General features: G+C 33.6%; 2 protein-coding genes and 1 pseudogene across 2 annotated transcripts; 1 reads left to right on the forward strand and 2 right to left on the reverse strand.

The window, feature by feature from the left end:
* Positions 1 to 1,573: 1,573 nt before the first annotated feature.
* On the reverse strand, positions 1,574 to 10,633 carry LOC111023945 (uncharacterized). The gene is made up of 7 exons (XM_022301475.2): positions 10,413 to 10,633; positions 10,233 to 10,334; positions 9,404 to 9,518; positions 7,840 to 7,955; positions 4,219 to 4,407; positions 3,485 to 3,627; positions 1,574 to 2,026 (listed from the first exon to the last, which is right to left on the reverse strand). Exons 1-7 carry the CDS (start codon positions 10,532 to 10,534, stop codon positions 1,845 to 1,847), a joined length of 969 nt encoding a protein of 322 aa, XP_022157167.1. The 5' UTR covers positions 10,535 to 10,633; the 3' UTR covers positions 1,574 to 1,844.
* Positions 10,634 to 11,205: 572 nt separating this feature from the next.
* On the reverse strand, positions 11,206 to 12,385 carry LOC148211067 (protein EXORDIUM-like 2 pseudogene; annotated as a pseudogene).
* Positions 12,386 to 16,118: 3,733 nt separating this feature from the next.
* CDI (Nucleotide-diphospho-sugar transferases superfamily protein) lies at positions 16,119 to 18,010 on the forward strand. The gene is made up of 2 exons (XM_022275546.2): positions 16,119 to 16,300; positions 16,810 to 18,010. Exons 1-2 carry the CDS (start codon positions 16,120 to 16,122, stop codon positions 17,622 to 17,624), a joined length of 996 nt encoding a protein of 331 aa, XP_022131238.2. The 5' UTR covers position 16,119; the 3' UTR covers positions 17,625 to 18,010.
* Positions 18,011 to 19,603: the final 1,593 nt, after the last annotated feature.

Genomic DNA, 19,603 nt, shown 5'->3' on the forward strand with positions numbered 1-19,603 from the left:
TCAAGATGAAACTTAGTTGACCATCAAAGATTTCAAACGATACGATCCACCAACACTCGATGAAAAATATGAAAGACCCTGTGTAGCTGAGGACTGGATTGAAGCATTGGAGAAGTTATCCAAGCACATGAGGTTCAATGATGATCTGAAGGTTTGTGTAGTTGTTTTCATGCTTCAGGATGAAGTTTTCTATTACTGGGAATCAATAAAAACTACTGATGATCAATAATAACCATCCAATTACTTGGAATATATTTAAGAAGTTATTGCATGACCACTATTTTCCTGACACAATCAAAGGAGGAGAAGTAGGTAGAATTCTTGAGCTCATTCAAGGGAGTATGATTGTAGCTTAATACATACGAGAGAAAATTTGTAGAACTAACTCGCTTTGCCACTGATTTAGTCAACAATAAAACATAGAAGATCAAGAAAATTATTAAGGGGTTTAAAAGGACATTAAAGTTTTTGTAACTCTAAAAGAACCTGCTACCTACTCAACAACTTTGATATTCGCTCTTATTGTGGAGAAAAGTCTAAATGAGTCGTTATCTATCACCGATACTGGGCCAACTGTCAGAGTTAGAAAAAGGTTCTTTTAATACACTTACCCTGAGTGTCCAATATGCTACAAGTACCACAAGGGACCTTGCATGAGAAGTAACTCAGTTTGTTTTAAGTGTGGTGTTGTAGGCCACTATGCTAGAGATTGCAATGCTCCCGTGAATGTTGAAAATGGCAAATCTACTCAATTGGCCCTGGCTTGAGATGTTAAGCAAAAAAGGTAAATTTTTTGCTATTACTCATGGGAAGTTAAAGATATTGAATCACTCGTCACGTGTACATTATTTATTATTCTACTTTTACATAAATTGACTTACAGTCCAACCATAACTAAACTAGGTAGGTTATTGGTTTTAAGACATCTTACTATTACATTATTTGACCTTTGAGTCTAACCATTTATTTATAACTACTAAGTTTGTTAAATAAATTGAATTAGACTTAGAGATGCTAGGGTGTGAGTTAGTAGTATGTACCCTTTTGGAGCTACCTTTGATTAAGGCAAGTGTATCCAAATGTGCATTTTAATATATTTCATATATGTTAAAAATCAATTAATCATGTTAACAAGTTCTTTCATCCATGATTTATATTTAATGTAATATGTATTGATGTACCCAAAGTACAACGTCTGAATTCCATTTCTCGATTATTTGTTTATGAATATGTAATTTACTCATTCATAATTTACATATACCTTTTATCTCAATGTTTAAAAAAGTTTTTAAGCCAAGTGCAAAGCACGTGTCAAAATCTAATTTAAAAAATATAGAAAATTAACTCGTTGGGATTACAAAATTCACCATTTATCTAAATTTAGTATTCAACCGGGTGAAATTGAAAGAATTTAAATCCTCCAATAAAAATTAAAAATTTACTTAAAGCACTAAAACCTTCATCCTTGAATGCTTACTTAAAGCATGGAAAAATACTATTCATTTTACATATAAATAAACACAAACCTATCCATTTAAAGTAGAGTTTCATGTCAACAATAAATCACTAGAGGTATTAAAAACACATGTAACTACTATATATATATATCAGATATACACTAATTTGAAGACATTTACTGTTCAAGTTTCTGACACAGCAGCCTCGGCTTGATATGATAAAAACCCGTTGAAGAAGGAACAATGACCATAAAAAATTATAGAAAGGAACCAAAAAAAGGTGAAAAAAAATATAGTTTTATCTTCCCAGCTCAATCAATCTCAGGAGAGTTATGATCAAAATTTAAAAAATAATAATAAAAAAAATACAAAACTGACCAGACACCTTCAGGCACTCAATGACAGAGATGCAATTGTAGAGATCTTGATTTTTCGAACTTTAGAAGAATATTCCATCTGAAATACTACCACTGTACTGGATCCTACCGTTACTTCCTTCCACTCAGAAGCAGAGGCCCCGTCGTTTCGATAATCCCGAGCAGAGTATAAAACTCGAAATCTTGAAGGAACTGCAATTTACAAGAGGGAAATTCTATGGAGAGGAAGTTGATGCGGGAGTACTGTGGATTAGAATTTAGACAATAGATATGTTTCAAGTGGTCAAGTGGTAAACACTAACTATCTACAATATTAGAAACTAATGGAAGTGAATGTGTAATAGCTCTTTCATAGAATCATAATATATACTACGATTTTACTCATTTCCAAAATATTGCAGTATAGTTATCATTCGGTTCAGGAATTTCGTAGAAGGATAGTTGAATATTAAAAATTTTAAAAAAAATATATGAAAATTGTGATTAATTGATTAAAGTTTTTTCCTCTTCCTCACTTGGTCGGTTAGTTGAGTCTTTTCTGCATATGTTAATACAACCTTAGAAAGGTCACACTACCAATCTCTAAAGAAGGACAATCATTTTAGCTCTTTGGGAGTTTATACCTTATTATCACAAATGCTATTTGAGTAAAGTAGAATTAAAGGGCTAAGACTTGGAGCAAATAGATACATCTATGATTAATAAAGAAATATTTGTGGGTGTTCACCACAACAGAAGATATAATTCTATTTATGGCCAATTATCAATTAAAAATCGTTACATGCCAATTGAAGGCCAAACCAATCCTAGGAGAATTCGTAGAGATTTTTCCAGAACCCCAGTCCTAGTGACTAGCGTTATAGGTCGTTGGGTGGCCGATTGTTCATATGTACTAGGCACAGCATGACTCGTACCAAACCTATTTGATTATGTCTAGCCCTGGTGTTCCTACCGCTTCATTTATGGCAACATACCTCAACCTCTTTTTACCTAGTCAACTCAACTAATCTTAAGAACCCACCTTTCACAACTCGACGTCCTTGCCTACATGATGCAAGAGTGATTTTTGGATCTTTTGAATCGGGATCCACCACATTCAACTATGTCCCTATAAATACCATTCTCATGATCATTCCAAGTATGTTCTCATACATTAAAATTGTGTATTCAACCCTCACTAGCATCACAACATTCTGACTCGATCATCAAAATCACTCCGAGAAACACATCAATGTTAGTTGAACACTTAGTGATCCATTTTCTCTTAAGTAGGTCATAAAATATCAAAGGTATATTTCTACCATTTATGTCTTGGTGCCCACCAAGGGATAAATTCTTTTAATCTGAGTCTACCATTTTCTGCTTCACCAGTTTCCCAGTCATTCTTTTTTTTTTTTTTCTCATCCCACAATTACCATCAACAGAGTAATTTGCTTTTTAATGTTTCAGCATTAATCATCCATTTGTTTTCTCATTACAGCCCAAAGAAAGAATAACTTAAAATATAAGATCCACAGACAAATTTAAGGTCATGATTTTATGGTTGGAATTCAATCTTTTTATTGAGCGATTTTAAGGTGCTCTAACTACTACACCAGTCAAGAATAATGTGTGTTTTTATGCATGAAGTCTAACGGTTTTGGATGTTACCAAATCTGATCATTCTCATCCTCTGGATGACTATGCAACTAACTTTTGATCTTTTGATATCTCTCAAAGCCTGCATATCTTCCTTTTTCCCTTTGAACTCCATGAATTCTCCCAGAATAAAATTATTTCCTTTAAGTTCCAGCCTGAAGGAAACAAAACAAAGCAGAGGTTGCAGAGTACTACAAAATATTATTTTCGCAAACTAGAACGTTCAAACATGTATTACATGCGATTTAATCCTCTATTATATATTTTTACTATATGTAGATATTTAACATAATATTTATCATACTACAACTATCTTTCATTTTCTTAATACAAAATCGTAATTATATAAAATCCAGAGATAGGGGACCTTCTTGCTTCATAAAAAAACATTATAAAATTTAAGGCTCCAATAAATTTTTTTTTCCTAATATCCTTGAGTATTCGAGCCAGCTTACATATACCTCGACTAATCTCACGGGACAACCGTCTAACCTTACAATATTTAGTTGTCAAGATAACTTATAGGATATTAAATCCTAGGTAGGTGGTCACTATGGAGAAAGTAATTGCTTATATTATTCTTCTTTTCAATAAATTTAAAAATGCAAGGGATTGGTAAAACAAGTTAGGAATTAGAGAACGAGCACTTAGAATCAGCATGAACAAATAGATGGAGAAAGTAACAGTTAATGAGATAATAAGTGAGTTCATGCAATGAGCAGTGCACTAAAAGTGAGCGTACAAACCTATCCCACATGGGTGCAGTGTTGAGGACAAAATTTAGCTTCTGATCCATAGATTCCTGCATCTCTTTTTTTCCTCCACGCAAAGCACCCTTGATCCAACCGGAGAACGTACTTTTTGGTTCTGGTTTCAACTGTATATACTGATCATATGTGACGACTTCAGAAGGAAAATAGTTCAAATGAACTGTTCTGCAATTAATGACAAACAACTTTTAAGAGACTTTTGAGTGGTGATATGGATGCCATGAAACAAAAATCAAATGTCACTTCGTATCTTTCTGATGTTCGATAATGTAAGAACTCAATTTTACATGAAGTTCACAATGGTGAAATCTAATAATAAAGTGAGTTTCACGCTACCTTGGAGGCAATATTCAACGATCACCAGATACGCTAAAATAGAATGTTTGAAATAAAGTAGATACTACCCAAATATATTTAGATGATAAGATCTTTCAATTCCATGTTTCAGCTCAAATATATTTTGCCTGTATGTATAGGTACCTAGTACATACAATTATCTTCCATGTTGACTTCTCATGTATAGCTGTATGTATGGTATTAGACTTTTTTTTTTAAGAACAAGAAATGAAGTTTTCATTGATGTATGAAAAGGAAAAAAAAATTCAATAGTACCAACTCTCGAAAGAGCGAAGAGAAAAAATAATAAATAAACAATACATAAAGAGACACAATTTAGAAGGAAAGATAAAAGCGCCCCAATTGGCCAAGATGAGGTTAGGAAAATAATTCTCAAAAAGAACCAAGAGAGAATACCATTGTGAAGCTTTAAACTTGGCTAAACCGAACCATTCCGCCACATTTTCTCTTGCCTGCAAAAATCCAAAGATTTCTCTCGAACCATAATTTATCTAATAAAGCTTTGGATGCATTAGTCCAGAGGCCGGCCTTGGAAGGTAACCTCGGGCCGTGTAGCAGCTAAACAAGTTATTCTTAACATTTGAATCAAATACCCAACACAAATTGAGTTCCCCAGTAGAAGAAACCAGCACTGCATAGCATAGGGACAATGGAAGAATAAATGGGCCAAACACTCCCCATTGGCAGCGTATAAGAAACAAAGATGGAAAAAGGTTGGAGAAGGCAGCTTCATTTGTAGTACTTCAGCCGTGTTACCTTGGAGAAGAACCCAAATGAAAATACTGACCCTTTCAGGACAATAGCATCAAATAAAACTTTAGGCATGGAAGGAGGACAGCATGGTTTGCATAAAGAAGCAACTGAGAACGCCCCTGAGGGCTCTAAAATCCAGAATCGGCGAACGGGTGTGATTGAACTTAAAACAGACAAAAGGTCAGCAAACTCATCAATTTCCTCATCTTTCAAAAACTGCCTAGTTACTACTTTACATGAGTCGGTTGCTTTATCCCAAAAATCAGACACATTTCCACGGGGATAAGGAGAAAACTGGAAAATTTTGGCAAAACTAACCTTTAAAGGAGTGTTCCCAACCCATTGATGATGCCAAAAAGAAATCCTGCTACCACTACCAGAACCAAGCTTATAAGAAGAAAGGGATTCCACCTTCTTCCAATGCTTAGCAATATTGGTCCAAGGGCATCGAAGACAGCATTCGGCTTTTCAGCTGTAAACCAACCAAAATAATCTCTGCCGTAAATGCTTTCCACTCCTTGCCGCAATAACGAAAAGGTTAACAAATATAGATAGTATAATGGGATGTTGGCCAAGACCGAGTCGCATAAAGTCAATCTACCACTCCTGGAAAGATGAGAACGCTTCCATATATCCAACTTGTTAGAAATTCTTTCAAGTACTCGTTGCCAAAAAACAAGGATTTAGGATTACCACCTAATGGCAAGCCTAAATACTAGAAAGACAATGATTCAACCTTGCAATTAAGGAGGGAAGCAACCTGTTTAATTCTTTGAGCTTGAATATTAATACCACACAAGGCTAATTTGTCCCAATTTACGGTTAGACCGGATAACCACTCAAAAGATTTAATAGTCTTAAGCAAATTTAACATAGCATCCTCATCCTTGCAAAAAAAATTAAGGTGTCATCAGCAAATTGGAGCTGTGAAACATGTATGTTAGGCCACCAGTTATTCATACTTATGTTCGGAAGGGCAGGAAGGGAAATTGAGGGGTAGGGTACAGAGTGAGGGGTGTTTTGGGAATTTTACATACCGTTAGTTAGGAGCACGGATGGGGGGAATGGAATGTCCGTAAGGGGAGCCTCGGGATTAAGGGGGCAGTTTTTTCGACCTTTTGTGTAAGCGCAGTAGTAGTTGTTCGGAGAGACCCAGCCTTCTCGGATTGGCTGGCCTTGTAAAGCCTTAGGGCTGTTTTCTCCTTTTGAATATCAAAGTTTAGTGAGGAAGATACCTCACAGTGTACTGCCTTGCTACCAACTACAAAACCTTCAAAGGACCCTTTTGAGTGAATGCTTTCCAAAATACTACTAAAAACATCACTTACTAGAAGGGTGGTCACCTTGCCTCAAACCTCTAGAAGCGATTATCTTTCCTTTAGGCCTACCATGGATAAAAATTGAAAACTTTTTTTCTAGAATAAACAATTTCATTAATGATATGAAATACGATTACAAAAGGGAGAGAACTCAATCAATGGGTTACAAAAAAGCACTTCAGCTAACCATAATGGGTGGCTCATTGGTCCAAAGGGACTAGGATAAAGTGTAACCATAAAAACAATAGATTCAAATAGAAAATGAGTTGGACGGTCCTTTTCAAGGAAGATCCTCTAGTTTCTTTCCAACCACTGAAACCAAAATAAAGCCCAAACAAAATGCATACAAATAAGACTTTTTTCCTTAGAAAAGGGATGACCGGCGAGTGTCAAGGCCAATAGAAGATGTAAATCCTCGGGGAAGGGCAACCTACTATCCAAAAATGGAAAACTTAGTGCCCCTCACGGAGCCATTGATCCACCTTATCCAATTTTTGCCAAACTGCTTCTGTTTGAGAACCTCTTCAAGAAACGACCAATCAACCTTGTCAAAGGCCTTCTCAATATCAAGCTTAAGCAACCACCACTCTTCATTCTTGCTCTACGATTTCATCTGAACTTCCGTATTCCTAACGGAGAAATTATTTAACATATTCAAAAATTCCAATCAGCCATTCTTATTGAAGCTTGCCAGAATGATGGTTGTTCTTCTTCCCCAGTGGTGGGCCAAACAACCCATTCAACGAACCCTAACTGATTTCTTCTAAACTTATGAATACGGATTGTGCCATGCACATTCCTAACCTGGTAGAAGAATGTAGAGTGAACTAGAATTTGACTAACTCGACCATATGATTAACCATAAAAATTGAGAAGGGTGAAGGAGCAATAGCATTTTCCGATTAACATCTTCAATCATAAAGCAGTCATTTTCAGCCCAAATACAAAAGAACTTATGATCAATTTGACAGCTACTAAATTCCATTGATTCTTTTACAGTAAAATCCAACTTGAACTTCGACAAGTACTCATTGCATGCCTTTAGAGAGAATGACTTAGCGAAAATAACAGAGTCAACATATTGCTGACATTTCAAGACTACTGGTTGCCTAGTAAGAAGTAAATCCAACATCAGAAGCATAAAAAACGGGGATTATCCATTGCATACCGAAATTTTGGATTGGGAAGCAAAACTTTACACGATAAATATCCTTCTGGCAGCGCAACTCCTCTCTGTTCAAGGTATGACTCGAGAATTGAGGCCCATCTTCGTGTCTCAACCACCTGTATTTAAAATAAACAAAATAATATAGGAACTCATTTCTATATCTCATATTATCTCATATTCTTTTCTTTTTATTTGAAAATTTTCAGAGACCCCTCTTTCTATAAGTAAGAAACTTATATTAGGAATGAAAGAATATAAAAGGAAGGACAAGAATTCCTCATAAACCACCTCGAAGCTTACATAAAAGTAGTCCACTTTGATACAAACAACTAAGAAAGAATAATTACAAAATTGATTACAAAGGAGCTCCATTTAGAAGCTAACATAGTTATTCTCTCCCAAATTATCAATAAAAAAGGAAAGTACTATTTCTTTCCAACCAAACTTCCAAAGAAGAGCTTTTATAGCATTGGTCTAGAGAAATTCACCTTTTTCTTCAAATGGTGCACCAGTACATGACTTGTTCCAGGGCTTATTTGATTGTTTTAGGAAGCACCACAAGCGCAAGGTGGTTTACTGGAAGAAAAAAGTGGGAACTCTATTTATAACCACCTTCCAACAAGCTCTTTAGCTAATTACTAATATTTGGAGTGGTTTACTTAAAGAAAAAAGTGGGAACTCTTGGTATCTACTATCTTAATAATATTTCTAAAATCTACCCTAATGCTATAAACATTGCTCGCCCAGCAATTTGTCTCCAAGGTTTAACTGAACCATAGGTTCTTTCAAAAAGGATCCAAAAATTGTGGACGAGCACAATGTCACTTTTTTTTAATTCGTTCCTTCCTGACAAGTAGACAAACAAAGAAACTAAACTTCTCAAGCGCTTTCCTCTTGAAGGTTTCTTTTTGGATAACATGCTCTTCAAGATTTTTTCTGCACCATGAAAAACATCATATTGTTTTTGGGATCAGACAGTTGAAAATAGTCTTGGGAACCTGAAGCCGCCAAATTCCTGGTCGTTCTATCTTCACTTCTTTTTATAGTAGTATCTTCTATCATATCGTTTAGGAAAATTGAAACCCATTCCACTGTCTCTAATCATTAAGATTTCTCCTAAATCAATATCTCCACCAAACACTTTCTTGTCACCCATCTATTTGGCCTTGATGTTTAGGGCTAACCCATTCCACTTTTTCTTCTTTTTTTTTTTTTTGTGATAATTGGGAGTCGGAGCTTTGCTATACCCGAGAACACTTGCACCCACCCCAAGGCCCGGACCCAGGAGACATCAAGGGTTTTTGGTATTAAGCTCACCCAGAATTTTCAAACTTGAGAGCTCTATGCCAGGAGACCCCAAGTCCCTATCAACCGCAAATAAGTTTTAGAATTATGTGCACCATATTAAAGGAAGCTTGTAGCATTTTTCTTAAGTTCTAGAATTATGCGCATCATATTATAGGAAGCTCGTAGCATTTTTCTTACATATTTTGAGTTAGCTCACGTCTCACGAAGAGAAATTTTAAGGTGAGGGACGAGTTTTAGCTAAATGACAGCAACTTACTGGATCAGGCATAATCTCTGACCTTTGTGTACCATCACCTTCACAGATCCAGCTTCCATCAGCACTGATGGAAACCAAACCTGAAAGATTTTTTACAGATATCACCACTGCATCCCTGTACGGATTTAAAAAAATGGAAAGATAAGAGATAAAGATAAAAAGCAAGGGCCAGAATTAACAAACATCACGTAATACATTTCTACAAGAGTTGACATTTAATGTTTTGTTCTCAGTATTTTCAAAGAAATGAACAGATGCGAAGAAGAATATGAATTGCAAGAAGTTCAATGATGACAATGAACTTTCTGATGATGAAGTGAAAGCTATGCATCGTGCTTAAATCACTATTCATTTTTTTTCTTTTTTCTTTTTTATTGTTTGGCACCTTTCTCTGAAACATTCTTCCCGGTAGAGTAGTCTATGGCTTTCTCTTTATTGGTCAAAACAGATATATTTTTCCAAATAAAATTTAGAAGTTGTTAAAATATGGTTTTGATCTTAAATTCTTACCCATTTAAATTTGCTTCCTCGACTTCTAAATCTTCATTTTAAATTCTTCAACTCTCATTGAACTCCATATTCAGTCTTTACATTAGAATCTGCATTTCTGAATAACTAAAGGATACTCCTACAGCAGCAAATGATTGGGCAATCACAACCAACCACAAGCAAATAAATATATACCCTCACTGTAAATTACCGAGAGCTAATACTAAGTAATTGTCGATTTCTTGAATTCTCAATTAAGTTCATTCCTTTCTTCCTTTTACTCGTAAACCTGATAGTTAAAAGATAACAGATAACAAAATTTGCAATGTGGGAAATCTACCCTTTAGTTACAAGAACCATATCAATACTCTGTCGCGAACCAGTGTCAGCATCTGGAATTCGAAGCCCCAAAAAAACCCTTCCACCATAGAGCTTTTCTAATCTACCAAAAGAAGAAACACGAAAATTTATTATCAAATTATAAACCTTATTCCTGCCAGAAATAGAAGTTTTTTTATACCTAGAAGCGGCAGCGAAAATGGCATTAGAATCGGAGGCCTCGATCTCCATTTCATCCTTTGGACAAAAGAATCGCCTGAGCACTCTAAACGCTATAAAACCACAGAGTATCTCAGCCCACATGACAGGGAAAACTTTCTCGATCGAGGCGAGGCAACTAGAAAACCCTGTTCTTCGAATAGTATCACGAGGTATGTTCTCATAAATATTAATGGAACAAATCAGAAAACAGCCGTTCAAAAACTATAGTTTTATTCTTTTTAAAAAAAATTGAATTTATTCTATTCTCGAAATCAGATATTAATTAAAGGGGTGGCTCTATCTATACCTACTTACTTAAAATAGTAAAAATCTAATTTATCAAATAAAATTATTATTCCATTATAAAATAATAAAATCATTAGGCTACTTTAAATAAAATAAAAATCAAACCAAATCATTAGCCTATTTTTTATTAATTAATATTTAGTTCAATTAGTTTGTTTAACGTTTGAAAAAAATATGGAATTGGCAACTTTCTTTAGGATCGGGACGATATAATCTGAATTCAATCCTTCTAAATTATTAATAATTTATCCCTCTAAATTTTAGGACTATGAAATAGTTTTCTTTTTAATTCCTAAATTCAATAATATATGTGACGTGGATTCCAACCTCTAAACTTAAAGATAGATATATATATATATATATATATATATATTGATTGATTGATCTTGTTGTTTTTCCTCACCAAAATGAAAATAGTTGCTATTGCGACGAGGAAGCATTTAGATAACCAAAAAATCAAAGGTGGATGAGATCAAATGGGTAGTTCTTTTTTATTTCATTAAAATTTTCGAACAACAGAATAGAATAGGAATGGAAAAAGGCAAAAAGAAAACAAAGAAAAGAATGAATGGATTTTCAAAAAAAAAAAAAGAAGAAAATAAAAGAAAATGGGGGGAGGGGTGGTGGTGGTGGTGGATTACAACAACACATTTACATCACAGTCCAACAAGACTTGGTGCTGGGGTTCCAAATGGCAGGGAGGAGGAACTTCTTTCCCTTGAACCCGACGGCGTTGTACGCGCCGCCGGAGCGTGGGTCCACCGTCAGCTTTCCGGTGTACCCGGGGGCGGCTCCGGTTCCGAACATCCCCGGGCAGGCGGTGACGGCCTCGATCATGTGCGACTTCTGCCCGAGATCGAAGAAGCCCGTGTTGAAGGGGTTGGTCACCACCGACGCCAGCCCGGAAGCCAACGACACCACCATCGCGTCCGCCGCCACGTTCCCACTCGGCGGCTTAAGAATGGTCCCAGCCGGGCCGTAGTCCGACTTGTAAAACGGCCACGCGCACGCCCCTGGGCACTCCGTCTCCGGGTTCCCCACGATCACGTACGGCGTCTGCTCGATCAGCCCGTGGTCCGCGCACTTCCCCATGCACAGCCCTTCCACCGTCACGTCCCTCGCCGCGAAAATTACCGGAATCGCCTTCGGCAGCCCCGCCACCGCGTTCTGCACCAGAACCTTGATGAAGTCCTTAGTCATCACTTTCCCCAGCGCGTAGTTGGGGTCCACGTACTGCTTCACCACCTTCACCGTGATGACGCCGCCGCCAGGCTGGTAGCTCCCGACCATGCGCCACCAGTTCGACACCTGGGGGGGCCCGCCTGGGCCGGCGTTCAAGTTCAGCGATTTTATGAAGGCCCTCAAAGTGTTCTTCTGGACCCTCCCGAACCGGCCGTAGAACACGATGGAGAGATCCAGGTTGCCTCTCAGGACTGCGCCGCCGTGGTTCTCCAGAACCACCGGTTTGTCGTGGCCGTGCGCCACCAGAGGCAGCACCACCAGGAGAAGGGAGATTACGGTCAAACCCGCCACCGGTCCACTTCGGAGAGAACGCTCCATTATTTTGTTTTTTTATATATATTTTTTTCTCTCTTTATTGCATATATTTTTTTTTCTCTCTTCCTTCCCGTCCTTTCCCGTTGCCTCTTCCGCCCATTTTATATCCCTCGCCTCGCCCCCTATTCGCCTCCCTCCTCGCTCATTTCTTCCCATCTTTTACCAAATCAAACTCTATTTTCTTCTTTTTGTTTTTTTTTAGCTTTCCTATTTATAGATTCCATAACTGTTTTAATTTTTATTTTTTTAAATATTCTTCTTCATCATTTCGTGTAAATTCAAACCCCCCCCCCCCCCCCCCCCCCCCCAAACAATCGGGATCTCTCTTAACTTTTTATTCCACATTTTTCCTTAAAAAAAAAAAAAAGAGTGAGACTTTCTATTTCTTCAACGAGTACAAGATGCGCTTCATCTTCTAAACGTGAGGGGACAAATTATCTTTAAATGTTGCAAAATATATATATTAAATTTTGACTTCAACTTTTAATTTCGTTAAATTACACATTATTAAATTTGGATAATCTTTTTCTCCGATGGACTTTCATTTGAAAATTTTTTAAAAATTATTTTTATATATATAAAGTGAATTATAAAACTTATATTGAATAGGAAATCTATAGGATTCATACGAAATAAACATTAGATTTGATTTTTTATTAGTTAATTTGTAAATTTTGATGAGTTATTTCAGAGTCAATTTTCTAACCGGTCAAATTTATTAGAATAAGACTTTATTTTTATAATTAAATTACAAAAATTTAATGGGTGACTTAACGAAATTAATAGATAGTAAAAGTTGAACGACTATCTAATTGGATAAAATTAAAACTTCATGCTAAAAATTGATTCAACTTATCTGAGACAAAAAAAATGAATTTTTATATTTATAATTTTAAATGTATTTATTATAAATATTCAAATTAGGTAATATTGAAAGCTATACTATATAAATCATTAGGTATGATATTAGTTGATTTAGCTAGTATATGTTCTAAAAATTATTGTAAAATAAATACAAAAAGTTATAATTTTACGTATAATATTATTTTGTTCAAATTAAAATAAGATTGAATTATCTATATAAATACACAAACAACATAAAAAAACTTTAAATATTTAGTAAGACCTTTTTAACTTTTCTTTTAAATTTACAAAGTTGAAATAATAAAACAAATTATAAATTATAACATCATGATACTATATTATAATTATTCAAAAAATAAAAATATATTCATATTAGAAAAAACAAGCATAGCTCAGCCGTGATTGGTATATACCTCTACTATGAGGTTGTGAGTTCGATCTCCTACCCTTACATATATTTTACTTAAAAAAAATGAAAAAAAAAATTATTTTGTATAGGTTGAGATTTAAGACTTAGGATCAAACAAAATTTTCCATTTATATAAGTTGAGAATCGAAGTCAATAAATAGTTTTAATTATATTTCACAATATATACAACATTTATAATAATTTCAATAGTATTATTATACAGTATAAAAAAATATACAATAATTTCAGGGGATGGCCCCCAGCCGTTCTTAAATCTGCCCCTGCTCCACTGTTATGTCATGAGGACAGAATCATGTACAATTATTACTATATTCCTTTAATTTTGTCATTGATCGAATTATTTTCCAATTTCCATAATTCATTTATTGCTTTCTATTGGTTCTATCATGTACAAGCCCAATAATTTTAGAGGGACTACGATAGTATATTTTGGGAGCCAACAAATTATGCTATAAATATGTTTAATAAAACTTTTGGTCTTTAATACAGTTTATTTGGTATTTCACTGAGATTTTAAATATCTTCTCACATAAATAAATTATAAAAATGAGATAAATCAATAAATTAAAAAAGAGAAAAAAAAGTGCCCGCTGTTACTTTGCCCATTGTTTCCGTTTCAACCACAGAAAGAAGTCACGTGCAAACACCGACAGCCAAAAGTGTCCTTTTTTCTTTTTTCTTTTTTTTTCATTTTCGTATCAATTTAGATTGAGTTTTGCACCCTGCTCGACAATTTCACCGACCGTTCATGAGTTTGATATCCACGAGAGAGGTAAATCAATATTTTTATAGGGTAAAAAAAATCGATAGAATATTAAAAAGTATCAATAATATAAAATTGATATTAATAACTTTTAAATTAAAATATTTATTTGTTATAAAATTTTTCTTTTTCAGAAAATTCACATTAACATTTTATCGAATTTTTATTGACAAATTTATAAAATTGAGACCTCTTGACATCAACATTTTAAATCTTGGTTTTGCATCACTTTTACTTTTAACTACTTTTTCCTGGTAAATCATTTAATTTAAACACCCATTCTATTTTATATATTTATTTATGAGTAATCATCTCTTCGTGCCCAAATTACAAATGTAAAATATCTAGATTATTAATTATTTTTCAAGTTTTTTTAAATGTATTTTAAAGCAATGTAATTTTCTAAAAATGTTTTTATTTAGTACCAATTCTACAACTTAAACAAAAAAAGTCACTTTGGAAACTATACGAAACACGCTAAATTGGTAATTCTTTCAAAAGTGCTTAAGAAAAAGGTAGTTAAAAAAAATTATTCAAGAGTGATTTCAAACCCACTATTAAAATGCTTTTAATTATGTGTGTTTGGTTACAATTTTTTTAAAAAGTGCTTTCACTGACCATTATTTTTTTATTACACTATATCTAAAAATGATGCAATTCACCTCACCACACCACAAGTTTTTTTCACACTTACATATTTTATATTTTTTTACCAATTACTTGAGTTAAATTACCAAAACTTTTAAAAATCTTATTTAATTAATAGGGTTCTAAAATTTCAATTTTGATTGCAATAAATTATTCAACTTAAAAAATGTGTAATAAATCCTTAAATTTTCAATATTGTTTATAATAGATATCTAACCTACTTAACTTAACAAAATTACAAACTCATTCTATGTAAAATTTAATGTTTGGTCTAAGATTCCGACTTTTTAAATTTGTCTCTAATAGATCCAAAGCATTTAGACACAAATTTGAAAATTCATAAATTTATTAGACATTTTAAAAATTTATAAACCTATTAAACATAAAATTAAAACTAAAATTAAAAGTTAAAGACTTATTAGATACTTTTTAAAGTCTATGAATCTATTAGACACAGATAATTTATTAATTACTTTAGAGTTACTTTTTCGATACCACGTCGGAAGTCTTTCTTTAAAAAGCGTCTTAAAATCTTTTTGATATTTCTAAAAATGATTTTTATTTAGAACCAAACATAGCAAATGTTTGAAAAAACACTTATAATCCATTTTAGTTTAAGATTGTTGTACCTTTTTAAATAGTTGTTGTCAGTGTCAACTGCATTTTCAAAAAAAAAAAAAAAAATAAACTACACTATGAAGTAAATTAGTAATTGGTAAATTTTTAATTCTAAAAATGAAAAAAAAGGTCTGTGTTTGATAAATTAATGTTAAAATGTTTTGATTTATATATTTTTACCAAATAAATTATGCACTGTGTTATTTAATATAAAATTTTTATGAGATAATTATTTCAAAATTTCAAATTTAGAATTTGAGAATACTGAAAATATTAAATATTGTTATCAAAATTTTTACTTGATTAAGTGGATGCGAAAACAATCTTACCACTAAACATTCCCTAAGTTTTTTTTTTTTTGGTTGACTTGCTATTTTTTTCCTAAATTTTTTAATCTTTATTTTGTTTCTTTTCAAAAATTAAAATAAAAAATAAAAAAATTGGCAGTGAACACGTGCTGCTTGTGCTTGAGGCCTCCTATAAAATCTCCCCCAAAATCCCATGAATTCCATCCCAAGGAGCGTACGCGCTTATTTCTCTCTTTCTCGCAGATTTTATAGAACGCTCCCTACATTTTTTGGACCAAGATTTTCCCCAAATCTACAAATTAGAGAAGGAACTGCGAACCAATTTGACTGTTTTCAATTCCTCTTCTTCGAGATCTACGTTTTCGTCCTTCTTGGTACATTCTGCTCTATTATTTGTCCCTAACTTTTCACTTTTGTGTGTGGAATTCAATTAGATCTGATGCATTTTTCACTTCATTATGCTGGTTTCATCTTCTTGAACCCTCGTTTCGAATTAGATCCTCGAATCTTGTGATTATTTATCTGTATTGTATATATTTGTTTTGATGAAGACATCGGTAATGTGCAGGTCTTTGTGTTCTTTCTGATTCGAATTCTTTTTATGGAACATTTTTCGTTCCTAATTGAAGCCCTCGTGTTTTTACCCCATTGATTTATTTTGTCTGTCCCCAGTTTTAGCAATGTGATTTATTCAGAATTGATGTTAATAATTTGATTGCGTGAACCGAACTTTTGGGTCTGGTGCTGGTGAGTGATTTAACGCTTTGGTAGAATTTTAACGCGTGTGGCTGTTTATGGTTTCTAAGCAGTTAAAGAAATCGTTTGAGTTTACTTTTGATTTTCAATATCCCTTATCTATTTGGTTGAATTACTGCAAGTGTAGCATTGGAGAATATTATATCTGAAGATTTGGGGCATCCACTTCCAATGGGTTCTTGTACTGGGGTGACTCATCCTGCGGTTAGCAATGGAGATGTGGAGCAGCCATTCAAGATCTTTGTGGGCTACGATGTTCGTGAAGATCTTGCTTATGAGGTGTGTCGCCATTCCATCTTGAAGCGATCTTCAATCCCTGTTGAGATCATTCCAATCAAGCAGTCAGATCTGAGAAAGAAGGGTGTCTATTGGCGTGAGAGAGGACAATTTGAGAGCACCGAGTTCTCGTTCTCTCGGTTCTTAACCCCGTACCTGGCGAATTACAAAGGATGGGCAATGTTTGTCGACTGTGATTTTTTGTACCTAGCAGACATTAAGGAACTGAGAGACTTGGTTGACAATAAGTATGCAGTTATGTGTGTGCACCATGATTACACACCAAAAGAAACTACAAAAATGGATGGTGCAGTGCAAACTGTGTACCCAAGGAAGAACTGGTCTTCCATGGTTTTGTACAACTGTGGGCACTCAAAGAACAAAGTCTTGACACCTGAGATTGTGAACACCCAAACTGGTGCTTTTCTTCACAGGTTCCAATGGCTTGAGGATGATGAAATTGGGTCAGTCCCATTTGTTTGGAACTTCCTTGAGGGCCATAACAAGAGTGTAGAGGGTGATCTCACCACTCTCCCAAAAGCAATCCATTACACTCGCGGTGGGCCATGGTTCGAAGCTTGGAAGAACTGTGAATTTGCAGATCTCTGGCTGAAAGAGAAGGAGGAGTATCTGATGAATGAGGCTAAGAAGAAATCTGAAGAATAGATGATGATATGCAGCAGCAGGCCATGAAAGTAAGCTCCAGAGGGTTAAATGGTGGAATTGAAATTCTTTTCATTTTTGCTTAATATTCTTTAGGTTGGTTTTGTAGATTCCATTTTGGAATATCAAATTGTGTGGAGTCCTGGAAAATGGTGATTTGTAGTGTGTATTTGTAGTAGTTCATTCCCGGTATTGCAGGGATACGTGGTTCATTTACTATTTTGTTATTGTTTCGTAGTTCAAGTGGTCAGACATTAGTAGTATCTTTCTAAATCCGGAGGTTGTAATCTCCCTCATTTGTAATGTAATATCCTCGAGTAAAAAAAACTATGTTATGAATGTACAATTGTAACTTGTAATTAAGTTCTCAATATTCATTTGTTTAACTATTTGAAGGCTCTCTCATGTCCCATCTTTATCTCAGTCACCTCTTTCTCGTTAATTTGTGGCCAGTCGTACTTTCTATATTCATATTGGCTCTCCCTTCGCATGGCATGGGCCAGCTGGAGAATCCCTATTTCCATTGTCTTTTTGCGTGGACGTTTTTCTGTTTGTTTGATAGCAACGTTGGAGATCTTTCATAAAATATTTTTATGCCTTTTACATTAGAAGGATTTTTCATTACATTTTGGTTATTCTTTCTTTTTTTCATATATATTTTATTTCATTTTTATTATTTAATTTTTTAATTAAAATAAACTAATGTACTTGTTCACTAATTAATAACTCTATGTAATTTAGTATATTTATATATTACATTTATCAATAAAATAAACTTCAATTAAATTATATAATAACTCTATTTATTTGGTGGGTAGATTCTATATATGTTAAAACAATTATATAGAATCCAATATTATTCTCAATTCTTTTGATCTGATTTGATAAGGTAGAAATATAATTCAATAAAATGTCATCATTTATATAATTTTCTTTTGAGAAAAAGGGTGAAGTTAAAATTGGAATGAATAGTTAATATCAAATATTTTATAAAAATATTTTACAAAATAACATTTAAATTTAATACAAACTAAAGTGATAAAAAAAACTATTAAATTAATAAATACGTAAAAGTCAAAGTACATGAATATTTGTAAGGGCTTTTCTTTGGAACAAATATATAATGTTTGAACATTCATAAGTAAAGATAGCTAATCAAATATTCTTATACATCATTATAAATTTTCCTACAAAACTATCTAGAGATGAATCGATCCTTGAAAACAAAGGACACCTCAAGGTTTTAAATGTCGATGTTGGTAGAAATGTCAAGATCTTAATTTTATTGACATATTGATGGAAATAAGATAAAATGTCGATATCAATAGATATTGCAGAAAAAATATCGATGGCTATTGCTATAAAAATATGGATATTAATGGATATTGTTGGAAAATGTCAATATTGAGAGATATTGTAGAAAATATTATACAAATAAAAAAATAATAACAAATTTAAATTAACAACTAAGTTTTTTATACTTCTAAAATAAATAAAAAATTATTAATATTAATATTATGTATTGACTTTATTGTGATAGCATAGAAATGTTGTTTCACCTCAAATATTTTAATGTGAAACCTACCGACATCTAAGAATTTTACATTGAGATATTGAGGGAGCATTAATTTATGGTCAATCCTACAAAATTAATTCCATTGTTTTTTAATAGTGTTTCATGAGCTTTTTATTTTTAAATGAGTAGTATTTAGTTAAAGTTTTAAACTTCTACGTGGGTGGAGATTCGAACTCACGACCTCTTTATTTAACTTATTTATTTAAGATATCAATTTGAGCAACTCACTTTGAAATTTAAAATTTTAAACTTTAACGAATAGTAAAATATATTTTTAACTCCTTTAAATTCTTCTTTTACTTGAAATTGACTGTTCTTATCATTTATTTATTTTTAACACAGAGTGATTAGAGAATATATATCTCTTCATAGATTGTACGATTGAATCATTCTCCACATCGACGAG

This window comes from Momordica charantia (assembly GCF_013281855.1).
Source record: "Momordica charantia cultivar OHB3-1 chromosome 6 unlocalized genomic scaffold, Mcharantia_2.0 BLBB01000006.1, whole genome shotgun sequence".
Taxonomy (NCBI): Eukaryota; Viridiplantae; Streptophyta; class Magnoliopsida; order Cucurbitales; family Cucurbitaceae; genus Momordica; species Momordica charantia.